A 13,891-nucleotide genomic window follows, 5' to 3' on the forward strand; every position below is an offset into this window, starting at 1 on the left:
CCAAAAGCATTGTCCAGTTTTACCCAACTGAGCCTTCTCTGCCCTAGGAACTTGTTCCCAAAGGAAAGAAGACAGAAACAAAGAAGACTTCTATCTTGCCGTCACTTCAGAAGGTTCAGAGCAGGTAAAGAGTATGTTCATGGCCAACTCCTAGGTGGCTGAGATACAGCCTGGGATCCCTGATCTACAAGCAAGTACTGTACAAAATAGGGCTTCCCCGGTGGCTCAGTGGTAAAGAATCTGCCTGCAATTCAGGAGATGAAGGAGGCATGGGTTCGATTCCTGGGTCAGGAAGATTCTGCCTGAAGGAGGGCACAGCAACCTACTCCAGTATTCTTGCCTGGAGAATCCCACAGACAAAGGAGCCTGACGGGCCATAGTCCATGGGTTGCGAAGAGTCAGACATGACTGAAGCGACTGAGCATGCACATATACACTGTACAAAATTTCAGTAAGGAGGAAGAAGGGTAAAAATAGATCCAGGCAAGGGTATACCATCTCCAGTGAACCTCTTATGCCTCATAAGCCCATCACTCCCTCACAGGAAATTCACAGATCCCTCCCCTTTCATCTACAGATGTAAGACCACTGGAAGCCATATTCACAAAATGCAGGATAAGTTGAAGGCTGAACACTAGGCCTGAGGCAATCTCCCTCACTAGAAATTTCTCCCCTTCACTCCAACCAAGACCACATCACCTAGCTCTCCTGATCCAAGGGAAACAAAGGCATCAATGACTCAGACAGAAGAAGGGGAAGGGAAGCTTAGCAATTTAAGATGTAGCCAAAAGCAATTTCATAATCCTAAGGAGAGGGATGTTGTAGGGGAAGGGAGTAGAGGAAGTCAGATTTCATTTGCATTTCAGTTTTGGTTTGTTTCTCGGTCTTCCCCTTCCCTACTGGAACAATGACCAATTCAAGGGTCTTCTATTCTTCTTGGAGTCACCAAGGACCCAAAATAGCCAGCGACTGTACTTTGCAGGCTGAACTCCAAGGCCCCACACCCATGGCTCTCAGTTAACAGTCGTCTTTCCAAGTGAGGATATTCACGGCAAGCTCTGTCATAGGTTGATCCTATACATTTAAGCAGAGCTCACTGAAACAGAGAGGGCTAGTTACACACTGATAGCTGGGAGCGGGGTCGGGGGGAATGACATCCCCAATACCATTCTAAAGAAGAAAGAGCAGCTTCATCAAATAGTCTTTGTTCTTTGTTCTGTTACACTCTTTCCATGAACTTCTTATCATCTTCTTAAAGACTAGGCACAAGTAACCAGAATGTCAGAAAAAGCCAATGATCTCATTTTACAGATAGGAAAACTAAGGCCCGTAAAAGTGACTTGCCCAAGGTCACACAGATTGAGACTAAAAACCATAAATTCTGATTCAGTCTGTTAGTCTTTTCAATGTACCATTTCTACTCAAAAGCATTTAAAAAAAAAAGACAAGTGCTTGAAGCTGTGTCAAAAGCTCAGCTCTTCTAAGCTGGGGTGAGACAGCTCAGGACTGGAGATAAGACTAAGAAGGATGCTGGATCCAGCCCACTCAGAAAAGCCAAATGAGAAGCCTAGGCATACAAAAGGCACATATAAAGAATTTAGCAACTGGATGGTGTGATCACTCACCTAGAGCCAGACATCCTGGAATACGAAGTCGAGTGGGCCTTAGGAAGCATCACTATGAACAAAGCTAGTGGAGGTGATAGAATTACAGTTGAGACATTTCAAATCCTAAGAGATGATGCTGTGAAAGTGCTGCACTCAATATGCCAGCAAATTTGGAAAACTCAGCAGTGGCCACAAGACTGGAAAAGGTCAGTTTTCATTCAAATTCCAAAGAAAGACAATGTCAAAGAATGCTCAAACTACTGCACAATTGCACTCATCTCACACTCCAGTAAAGTAATGCCCAAAATTCTCCAAGCCAGGCTTCAACAGTAGGTGAACCGTCAAATTCCAGATATTCAGGCTGGATTTAGAAATGGCAGAGGAGCCAGAGATCAAATTGCCAGCATCCACTGGATCATTGAAAAAGCGAGAGAGTTCCAGAAAGACATCCACTTCTGCTTTATTGACTATGCCAAAGCCTTTGACTGTGTGGATCACAACAAACTGTGGAAAATTCTGAAAGAGATGGGAATACCAGACCACCTGACCTGCCTCTTGAGAAATCTGTATGCAGGTCAGGAAGCAACAGTTAGAACTGGACATGGAACAACAGACTGGTTCCAAATCGGGAAAGGAGTATCAAGGCTGTATATTGTCACCCTGCTTATTTAACTTATATGGAGAGTACATCATGAGAAACGCTGGGCTGGAGGAAGCACAAGCTGGAATCAAGATTGCCGGGAGAAATATCAATAACCTCAGATATGCCTATAACACCACCCTTATGGCAGAAAGCGAAGAAGAACTAAAGAGCCTCTTGATGAAAGTGAAAGAGGAGAGTGAAAAAGTTGGCTTAAAGCTCAACATTCAGAAAACTAAGATCATGGCATCTGGTCCCATCACTTCATGGCAAATAGATGGGGAAACAGTGGAAACTGACAGACTTTGTTTTTTTTGGCTCCAAAATCACTGCAGATGGTGATTGCAGCCATGTAATTAAAAGACGCTTGCTCTTTGGAAGAAAAGTTATGACCAACCTAGACAGCTTATTAAAAAGCAGAGACATTACTTTGCCAACAAAGGCCCATCTAGTCAAAGATATGGTTTTTCCAGTAGTCATGTATGGATGTGAGAGTTGGATTATAAAGAAAGCTGAGCACTGAAGAATTGATGCTTTTGAACTGTGGTGTTGGAGAAGACTCTTGAGAGTCCCTTGGACTGTAAGGAGATCCAACCGGTCCATCCTAAAGGAAATCAGTCCTGATATTCATTAGAAGGACTGATGCTGAAGCTGAAATTCCAATACTTTGGCCACCTGATGCAAAGAACTGACTCATTGGAAAAGACCCTGATGCTGGGAAATATTGAAGGTGGGAAAAGGGGATGACAGAGGATGAGATGGTTGGATGGCATCCCCAACTCAATAGACATGAGTTTGAGTAAACTCTGGGAGTTGGTGATGAACAGAGAGGCCTGACGTGCTGCAGTCCATGGGGTCACAAAGAGTCAGACACAACTGAGTGAGTGAACTGAACTTAACTGAAGGCTTTACCTACTCCAAAGAAGTAGTTTCAGATGCTGAGAGCCCAACCTGGCCCTACCGTGCCCCCACACCCTGAGCCTTTTCAGGCCATGCAAAACTACTCTTAGACTATCAGAGATCTAGGTAAGAAGCTAGAGAGAGGTGATCAGGCAGGGCTGAGGAGGACAAGAAAAGATAAGAAAGCAAGGTGGAGAAATCAGTCATTCCAGAGCTCTCTCATCTTCCTCTCTCCTTTCTTACTGGTCCCCACCCTGGCCCCAACAAAGGGGCCACCTCCTGCTCTAAACAAGAAAAAAAGAAAAGTTTGTAGGTGGCACTATACAAACATGAGGAAGGTATTCCCTGTACCGAAGAAGAACAAGACACTAGTTGAGGTGGCAAAAGCATTTCGGGGGGAAAATATAGCCAAATAAGGCATACTTGACTGGTAGAGAATCATCAGGAAAGATTCCAGAAGCTGACGTCGCAGGGAGGAAGCCTTTAGTCATTGGTTTCCTCTGGCAACTGGCCTAAGGCCAGGCAGCAAACTCCCAACCTTAGGAAAATGCCCGGGTTATGGCAGAGAGAAAAGCAACTAAATCTAAATTTTCCCTAGGCCCTCTTCAGGTCCTGCTGGAGCACCTCTCCAAGTATCAGCAAAGAGGTATAGTGTAACCCTGAAGCAAACTGGCAAATGTTCTCACCAATTATATGCTAGATCCACCATGGCCCCGGTGCCAAGAAGAGTAAGGAACCTGAAGAAAAGGGCTCTATTTCAGTTATATATTTCTGTTATTGTTGATACTTTCAAGATAAAGAAAAATTAAAAGGTAAAAATGACTTCTGCTCTCAACAAGGGAACTTCTGTGGATTAGTCAACCTCCCAGGAATATCTGCAAGTATATTTGGAGAGAAGATTAGCTCACTTAAAACCTTTGAAAATACCAAAGGTTTGTACAGCTTAGCTAATGACACCCAAATGGGCTATTACTTTGACCCCCACCCTCCAACTCTATACCACAGATTAATCAACCCCAGTCAGACTTTACAACAGGTTAGAACTTCTTGGTATTCTTATCTAACTTCCAGGCTGAGATTTCTGAAAAAGGATAGGGAGGTGGGAGGGGTAAGAGGCAGATTACACCAAGACAGTAAGATCAGGAACCTTATCTATACATACTTCACTGGAGGAAAATGAGCCTTAACCTTTCCCAGGTATTTAAGGGAGGCCAAGACTAAAGATAGGAAAGAAATGCTGACAAGCCTGATAGTTATGCCTTATTCCCTCTCCTATCTGCCAAATAAATATACAGGAAAAGATTTCTCAGGATTATACTTTGTTATTGTTACATATGATCAAATGCCCACACCTCAATTTTTCACTCATTATACTCTGATTAATATCCTGGCCATACAAAGTATCTATCAAATTCCCACAAAGGAGAAGGGCCACCAGGCAAAGGAAGAAACTTCAACCTTTGAAGTCACCAATCATAGTAGCTACCTTGCAAAACATAAACTAAACTAACACAGTGGTAGGTCACCATACCATTGGCCTAGGAACTATGTCAACACTAACCTTATACCACGACAAGCCCACTGATAGGAGCATCCAATCTGCTTTTATCATCAGGCACAAGCAAAGAGCTATTTTTTGAAAGTCACCCAAAAGATCCTTTTTCCAAGTTTAAAGGCCCAGATACTACAGCTGAGTCCTCACCAGAAAATGACACACTTTTCAATCTACCACGATCACAACACAAAGGAATCCTCCCCTCACTGCTATCCTTTCTCAAATACCTATCTCATAGCAAAGCCACTGAGAGAATTAAAAGCTGTCTTTAGGTTGCTGACCTTAAGAGTAATCACTAAGCTCTATTCCTTGGTTTAGCTCACCTGGAAACATGAAGGAAGGAGCCACTCACATACCCAACCACATGCTGCTGCTGCTGCTAAGTCGCTTCAGTCGTGTCCGACTCTGTGCGACCCCATAGATGGCAGCCCACCAGGCTCCACCATCCCTGGGATTCTCCAGGCAAGAATACTGGAGTGGGTTGCCATTTCCTTCTCCAGTGCATGAACGGGAAAAGTGAAAGTGAAGTCGCTCAAGCGTGTCCGACTCTTAGCGACCCCATGGACTATAGCCTACCAGGCTCCTCCGTCCATGGGATTTTACCCAACCACATACCCAGGCAACAAAGACAACAAAATGTTCTTAGTTAATTCACCTAATGCTGGAAAACCCAAGGTACAGTCTCCCAGAACAGACCCCTTCATATGGTGTTTGCCAATTGAAACAGGACTGTTTGTTGGCTCCAGATGACCCTAGAAAGAGCAACTTGGTCTATGCTTACATGTACTCTGTGGCTTCCCTTGAAACAATCAGCACATCAAGCCTTCCTTCATTTCAGGCAAACTCATTTTCAAGAGAACAGTGTGGCCTAGGGCCACTTGGTTTACACTTACATATGGAAACTGTCACTGTCCCACTCAGAACAGCCACTGCCCCCGAGGGTACACACCCTTCAAGGCCCTGTTTTATGTCCCAATAAACTCCCTTCTCAAAATCTATAGAAAATGCCATGTATACATTTTTTTCAAATTGTGATTTAGTGAGTTCACCCTAAATCTCCAGTTAAATAGATCTATGAAGGCAGCAACTGTATCCTCCATTCGTTTATTTGTATCCCTTAAGACTTCCCTGGTGGCTCAGATGGTAAAGCAACTGTCTACAATGTGGGAGACCTGGGTTCGATCCCTGGGTCGGGGAGATTACCTGGAGAAGGAAATGGCAATCCACTCCAGTACTCTTGCCTAGAAAATCCCATGGACGGAGAAGCCTGGTGTCCATGGGGTCACAAAGAGTCGGACACGACTGAGCGATTTAACTTTCACTTTCACTTTCATAGTAAATAAGTACCTAGTAACATGGTGAGAATTCAAGCTGCCTGCCTTCATTCTTAACCATCTTACCTAGCAGAGGGTTAGTTCCATAAATAATAACATTTGCATAGCACTGATTAGATACTAGCCACAGTTCTAAGCCCTTTATAGAAACTTATCCCATTTAATCCTTAAACAACCCTACCAGATAGGTATCTTCAACTTTACAGCTGAGGAAAAGGAAGCACAGAAGTTAAGCAACTTGCCCAAGGTTACAAAACTATTAACAGTTGGTCACAGAGCTGGGATCTGAATCCAAGCAATCTGGTTCCAGAGTTTGTGTTTTTCACCAATACTCTATATTTCCCTAATACTCTATATTTCCCTTTCTATAAAGGCCTTAAAAGTCCTTTTTGGGCTAGCTACCATCACTGGGGGGCTTCCTAGGTGGTGCAGCAGTAAAAAATTTGCCTGCCAATGTAGGAGATGCAAGAGATAGGGGTTTGATCCCTGGGTCAGGAAGATCTCCTGGAGTAGGAAATGGAAACTCACTCTAGTATTCTTGCCTGGAAAATTCCATGGACAGAGGAGCCTGGCAGGCTACAGTTCACAGGGTCACAAAGAGTTGGACATGACTGAGCACGCACGCACTTTCATTGGGTCTGGCCTATAAAACCTAGAGATAAGTAGTAGGAGTTGAGGTCAGGAGACTCCAGTTTGTATTCAAATATTGTCACCAAAGTGGAAGAAAGTACCATAATATTCTCCTAACTCAAGGAACAAGTCAAGCTGGCCCACTGAGTCAGAATCAAAGAGGTCAGAGATCGAAATGTTAAATGGTGAAGAGAAAGTGGGGAATTTGAGTGAGGGGCAGGCAGGAAGAGAAAAAAGTCATTTTGAGGCCCCAGAAGAACTGAGTTACCCACTGACTGAAACCTGCTACAGCAGAAGCTATTTAGGGGAACTCCATTGTGGCATTGTGGCCATACTGTTAACGTAATCACCACAGAGCCAATTCTCTGGATGTCGGTATCCCATGAGTGAAGAGTCATCTTCCTTTCAAGTCAGGCAAGTCCAGTGAGAGACCACTAACTTGGGAATCAGGAAAGTCAAGTTCTCCTTTCAATACTGTTAACAAACTTCATGTGACCCTGAACAAGCTGGCTAACCTTTTCAGCTATGAATATGGGAAAGAAATAACTCTACTCAGTAAAGCCTCTTAGGACAGTGAAGCCTAGTCGCAAGCAGGAAAACATAGCTAGTCTTCTCTCCTTACCTCCCTTCTGTGCACCTATCTACTTTCTACCACCCTTCACAGTCAAAGCAAAACACTTACCTTCCTGGGAAGTGCTACAAAGAATCCCAAAAGCAAGGTCAGAGTCTGAACCATCTGGATTATCTCCATACAAAGTAACCTTTGAGATAAGCACTACATACACAGAAGGACTTGCTCTCAGGACCATTTTAACACTACGGTCAAGTGACTCGTCATCCGTAGCACAAAAGAAGAAAATGCTGAGCATCTTGCAGTGAGTACCATTTAAAAGGCAGACATTCAATATTTCCCCTCTATCTGGGGTCAGACAAGTTGAATTTTAGTCCACAGCCCTATTACCAATTCATTCAAATCACTTCTCTTTCCTGGGCTTTGGTATCCCCATCTAAAATATAAACTAAACTTAAACTAATAAGTTTTAAGGCCAGCTCATTTACTCTGTGATTCAAGACACTTCTGTGAGAAACCCAGACCACTCAGAACAATCAGCTAAAAGGGAAACAACTTAAGGCTAAGGAAGCTCTGGGTCATCCTAAGAACAGATGCATTTGAAATGCTGCACCCCACAATAGCCAGCACTCAGTGCACTGGTGGTAGATACCTTAAGTGGTTGGTTTATGCCCACCACCTCCTCACTGTCTACCAGAATATCTAACTACCACACTCGAGGTTAAAGTAAACTTGAAACATAACTCAGTAGCTTCCTAGCCTCTCAGCAGAACTCGGGGTGTGGGGGTAGGGCGGGAGAGAGGCAGGGAGGAGCTATGCTTTGGGCAGGCAGTGAGAAGAGGGGAAATCCATCAAGTTTTCAGTGTTTGTCTGAGGCTCCTCAGTCAACCCCAGTCTTTACAATATACTCTCAGTTGGTTTTTCTTGTTCCCTACATAGATATAGCCCCTTCCCCTCCATAGAATCAAGAAGAAATGGCCCAGAACACTCATGACAGTGTTCATGGCAGAGCTAATAATGAGACAAACTAATTCCAACGCTAGAAACTCTATTCTGAACCCAGTACCCAGGAAGAAACAACACTCCAGAGGTGTAGGGGGACAAGAAGATACCTTTTAGCAACTGCTCTTCAACTGTATTCTCAGCATAGCCTAGCACACTTCCTGGTACAAAGAAGGCACTCAAATTTTAAGGAAAGAATGTCTGAAGGAAGAAGACATAAAAATGGGAGGCTTGAGGGCAGCACCATCAAGGCTTTCAAGAACATCAGTAGGGGCTTTCCTGGTGGTTCAGATGGTAAAGAATCTGCCTGCAATGTGGGAGACCTGGGTTCAATCCCTGGATCAAAAAGATCCCCTGGAGAAGGGAATGGCTACCCACTCCAGTGTTCTTGTCTGGAGAATTCCATGGACAGATGTACTTACAAAAAGAAAATAAGATCAAACTGAGGGAGTTACTTAATTTATGATAAATATTTCTCTATAATAAATGACAACATCCAAAGAAATTTCTCAACTTATAAAAGAACATCAGTACTAGAAGGGCCCCTACAGTGTATCTATTACTAGTACAGTTCTCTCATGACAAGTTGGAGAGACTGAGGGCCTGAAGAAAGAACTTGCATAAAGGCCTACTGCATTTGGATCACTTAACTAAGGTCAGGGAAGATGTCCTTCTTGCATGGAAAAAGAAGGAAAACTATCAAGTCAGTGTTACCTGCCATTTTCCAACACTCACCTTCCAAATTAATGCAGTCCTAAGCTAACCCTCCAAGTGACTGCTCCTATAACACAAATCAGAACCTGGAACTGAAAACTTTTTCAGCTCTATCAAGTATGAAATAGGAGGAAGGATGAACAGCAAAACCAGTCAATCATAATAAGACTACCTCTTTCACTTGACCAACAGACTGCACCAAAAGAGACTACCTTTATACCATTTTTTCTTTGGGGGCAGAAGAATAGAGTGGGGTAGCAGGGAGAAAATATCCCGAGTTGGGAAAGATACACATGATAAACTCAGTTCTATCTTTGAAATATAAGAACTGACTGCTCCCAATCTGTAATGATGCCAATTTTCACCAGCTTAAACAGGAAAGACCCAATCTGAGTAGTGTTGGTAGTCAGATATTCTCCCTTCTAAGGACCTTAAGTCTTGGAATTCTAGTGAGGGGGACTCCCAGAAGACACAAAGGGACCTAGGTATACTGTTGCCAGGTAACACTGTTAAAATAATTTCAGAGTAAATCTAGCTGTCAACAGATCCTATCCAGAGAAAACTGGAATTGGAGTCAGAGAAATAGAACAAATGACCTCTAAATGTCCTTTCCAGCTCTATTATTCAGTACAGCAATCTCCTGAGAGGAGAAAGAAAGAGAAAGGGGAAAACACCCTTAAAACAAGCTATTGTTACAGGCAGCTAGATTATAATCGAGAGTTAGTAGTCCTGTGATCCATACCATCTCTGTCACCCACTCACAGAGCAGCCTTCCTTTCCCCAAGCCTAAGATGATAGAATATAGATTAGTTGGTACCTTTGAGGGTCCCACAAAGGCTCTCCTGTCCCACTAGCCCATCTCTGTCCAGAGAGATATTCAAGAAAAAGCCTAAAGGAAATCTCCAAGATGGTTTCTTCTCTACCATCTAAACTTTCACAGAGGGCTAAGTGAACTGGAGAACCAAAGAAGTGGACAGATAGATGCAGGATCCAAACAGTCAGTCTCTCACACAACCTCCATTCCTGATTCCTTGTCCACCCCTGAAGTCTACAGGCAGGGATGATTCAAGGGTTAAAAGACTGATATTCTGCCTTCTATTCACCAAGTACCACTTTAGTGCCACTTGAGTGGCTCAAGCAATGCCAGGAATGGCAGGAGAATAAACAGTCCACACACCCTTGTTAAAGTTTAGCTGAATGCAGACCCTGAAGCCCTCAAACACTTTAATGAGCTGGGTTCTTTACATCTGCTCACATGGATGGTTCCATCAATGACCATTTGATGACCTTTCCCTTGACCCGTTGAGCTAGAGCTAAAAACTCAACAAACTTAAGAGGTTTTACTAAGAATGATCCTGCAACTAAGTCACAGATTTAAATCTTAACCTCTCTACTGACTTACTGCATCATTCTAGGTCAGTCCATCCTATTTGTGGGTCTCACTTTTGCCATCTATACAATGAGAACAATAAACCAAAAACTCAGGAACACCTTGAAAATTCAAAACAATCATTTTTAGGGAATACAGAGTCCCAAAGACTTTGTGATCTAAGAAAAAGTTAAAGAAAAAGTTAAAGAGGGTAGAGAGGGGAGAAAACTTTTTTTTTTTTTACAACTGTCTTATCATCACCAAAGTATAGATGGCAGTTAATAAGCTTCTGTATTCTGGCTACTTAAAGTAGACTCAGGAAACTGGCAAGTAGAGGCACAGAATACAAGAGTTGGTTGGGGGCGGGGATGCAGAAAGGCATGTTTTAACAGATTTAAAGGGAGCTAGGTGACTAAGGGAGAAAATGGGCTGTAAAAGTGAAACCAACCCTGGATAGACTGTAGACATGGTTCATATGAATTAATGAATTGATTTTTCCACTATCTTCCTTATCTGTCATGCTCCAAAAGTAGCCTAAAGCACACTAGCGAAGTAGGCTTCCCAGATGGCTCAGTGGTAAAAGAATCTTCCTGCCAATGAGGGGGACAGAGGAGATGTGGGTTTGATCTCTGGGTTGGGAATATCCCCTAGAGGAGGAAATGGCAACCTACTCCAGTATTCTTGCCTGAAAAATTCCATGGACAGAGGAGTCTGGCAGGCTACAGTCCATGGGGTTGCAAAGAGTCGGACATGACTTAGTGACCGAGTATGCACACACACACTAGTGAAGAAGGAATGGAAAATAAGGAATTTTCTCCCTTCATTAAAGTTACTAGCTGGTATGCAGTGAACTAGAAGTGTGCCCCTGGATACCTCAACACTGGGATAAGGAATGAGAAAAGTAACAGGAGGCACGTTGTGACACCTGGAACTCTCACCAGGAGACCACACAAATGCCAACATTAGTTACTCTGCCTAAATCATCCACTTCCTTTTATCTAAGGACCAGAAAGTCCTGAAAATAAAGGTCAATTTGCTTTGAGCAAGAGAAGGGGCTCAACTTCAAGAATACCTCATTGAGTGAGAATAGAAGGTCAATGGGATGAGCATCAAGAAGCATGGACCCCAATCTTAGTTCTGTCATCATGTGCCCTTAGGTGGTAGGTCTTTTCCTGTTAGGCCTAAATATCCTCATTAGTTGAGAGAGAGAGAGATCTACTAGATAGTGTGTGAGATCCCTTTCAGGTTAAGATTCCATGGTCTTAACAGGCATAATATAGTTGTTTCTCCTAAGTTTACCTTTCTTTGAAGTGAAAAGCATGGGAAATTCTCCAAAGCTTCCAGTCTATCAAAATTTAGCTCTCTCCTTCCAGGATGATTCAAGTTTCAGTCAGTCTGTGTAAAAATACTTTCACTACCCTAGGCCTGACCTCCAACAGCTCATACTCCAATCTCTCTCCACAGCAGGAAAAAGATCACCATGCTGTCTTCTTTACCACTTTTCACTGAGATATGGTGGTTTAGATAACTTTGAAATCATTTCCAGGCCCATTAAAGTTGCATTTAAATGAGAGATATTTCAGAACTGAGGATAAGTGATGCCACACGTGTTGCAGGGCACAGTCAATTCCCAAAGATCCACACACCTATTTAGGCGAAGACCACCTGAAGAAGAGTCAAGGAGTCAATCAGAGATAAAACCAAAGAAGGGGTCCTGGAAGGATTTTTATAATCCTCTGTGAGGCAGAGACTGTTCCCCTACTCCCTCTTTTTTCAAAACCATTCTCTCTCACTTTGTGTATATGTGGGATGGGGGTGGGGAGCGTGTGGAAAAGCCCCATGCCATAAAACCATGAGCAATGAAACTTGCTGTTTCTGAAAGACAGGGTTCTGGAAAGGAAAGAATCACTTGGCAGTAAGGCTGGAACACAGCAACGTGGCAACCAAAGCTCAGCACACACCCAAAGTACTGCCCCCCACCTTTTTCTTTCAGGGACCCTCAGTACTTCCCACAGCTACTAGTCACTATCTCAGTTCTACAAGGCTCAGGCTGTCCTCAGAAGAAGGGTCCAGCAGAACTGCATAGCCTAAGCCAGTGCAACAAGCTGCTTGGCCTAAGAGACTCAAGCCAGGGTGGTCACCCAGCCTTCCAGAGCAAGGGAAGGGCCTCAGCAGCCATTTGGCATGACTTGCACAAAAGCAAGCAGGGCTCATTATTCAGGCACATCCCTCCCCTCTCCCTCCTGGGCATCCGGCCCCCCTAGGCCCCACTCCCAGGAGGCTTCTTCTCTTCTCAAAACAGTGGGGTGGAGACCAGATCCTAGAAGCTACCACCACTCTAGAAAGGTGTGGCCCCACGGAAGAGTCCACACCTCACAGAACAGTCTGGAGAAGACAAGAGGAAATAGCCAGTGAGTAATGGGAAAGGCAGGGATTTGGCGAGTGAAGAAAAGGAAAAAACCAGTCTTCTTCTCAAAGTCTTCTTCCCTCCCTTCAGAATGGTGTCTAGTGAAGTGTTAGTGCTCCTGGGCAAGAGTAAGCAGCCTTGATGAGTCCATCCACAACTCTCCTCTCCTAGTGGGCAACAGCTGAAGCTGCCTGGGGAGGCTGTGGGAAAGGTGAGTGGGGGTGCGGGATCCGCCCTGAGCAGCTCCCACCCTCCTACTTGCTTCTCGGTTCCCATGTCCCATCCTGGTCTGAGGCAGCCTGGCCCCATAAAAGCGCCAATTCCTGGACTGAGGTAACTGTTTTCCTCCGGATCAGAATTCTCTCCCCTGCGCCCAGGGTCCATCGGGGGTAAAAAGATAGTTTGGGCCCTTAAGGAAACCTTCCCTACTATGGCATTCCAGACACAAGGAACTAGAATCTGAGAAAGAGGCCGGCCCCGCCCGGCCCACACTTCTACCCCGAGACCCCTCTACACTACAGGACGCGCCAGAGCTGAACTCCGTCCCTAGCCCTCCCAGCTCCAGGCCTCGGGCGAGGGCACGGCGGCGCGACCCGACGCGTAGCTGGCCAAGCCCCCGGCCATCGGCAAAGCGCTACGAGGGTCAGCAAGAGCTCCCAGGGCCGGCAGCGCCCACCCCAGACACTCACCGTCTTGGGCATGGTGGCGACAAAGGCAGCCGAGTTGGCGAAGTTTGGCCGGGAGCTGTCGGACGGCGCTGAGCACGCAGTACACACGGCTGACTCCGGGGACTGGGGGCTCGGATTGGGTCTCTCTCTAGTGTCGGGACGACTGCTCGGCTTCCTGCTAACGGGCCACGACTTCACAAACCCCACCCAGGAAAGAGCCGCCCCCGTCGCACCGCCCGCTCCTTTATGTGGCCGGGCTTCCGCGCCGCTCCCCGCCCTCGCGCCCGCCTTCTAGCCGGCCGACAGCCTCGCCCCGCCCAGCCCACCCCTGTCCGGCCACACCAGCTACTTGGGGGCCTGGCTGAGCCTGGGCGCCTCAGTGGGGGCTCCCAGCCCTCACCCGGGCCTGCCCGCCCGCTCTCCCACTCCCTTCACAGCCCTTGGCCCTTAGCATCCGGGCCATCCGGCCCCACCTCCCAAGCAGGGCTGGGCCC

The 13,891-nt window shown here is 45.4% G+C and overlaps 1 protein-coding gene across 2 annotated transcripts in view; it reads right to left on the bottom strand.

The window, feature by feature from the left end:
- Positions 1 to 13,617, bottom strand: part of MSN (moesin) — a 70,400-nt gene extending 56,783 nt beyond the window's left edge. For both annotated transcript variants that reach the window (XM_081565544.1, XM_081565543.1), the window contains exon 1: positions 13,419 to 13,617. In XM_081565544.1, coding sequence (XP_081421670.1) covers positions 13,419 to 13,430 — 12 coding nt within the window. In that variant the 5' untranslated portion in view covers positions 13,431 to 13,617. The remainder of the gene's footprint in view (positions 1 to 13,418) is intronic.
- Positions 13,618 to 13,891: the final 274 nt, after the last annotated feature.

This window comes from Giraffa tippelskirchi, chromosome X (genome assembly GCF_054371585.1).
Source record: "Giraffa tippelskirchi isolate mGirTip1 chromosome X, T2T-mGirTip1v1.2.pri, whole genome shotgun sequence".
Taxonomy (NCBI): Eukaryota; Metazoa; Chordata; class Mammalia; order Artiodactyla; family Giraffidae; genus Giraffa; species Giraffa tippelskirchi.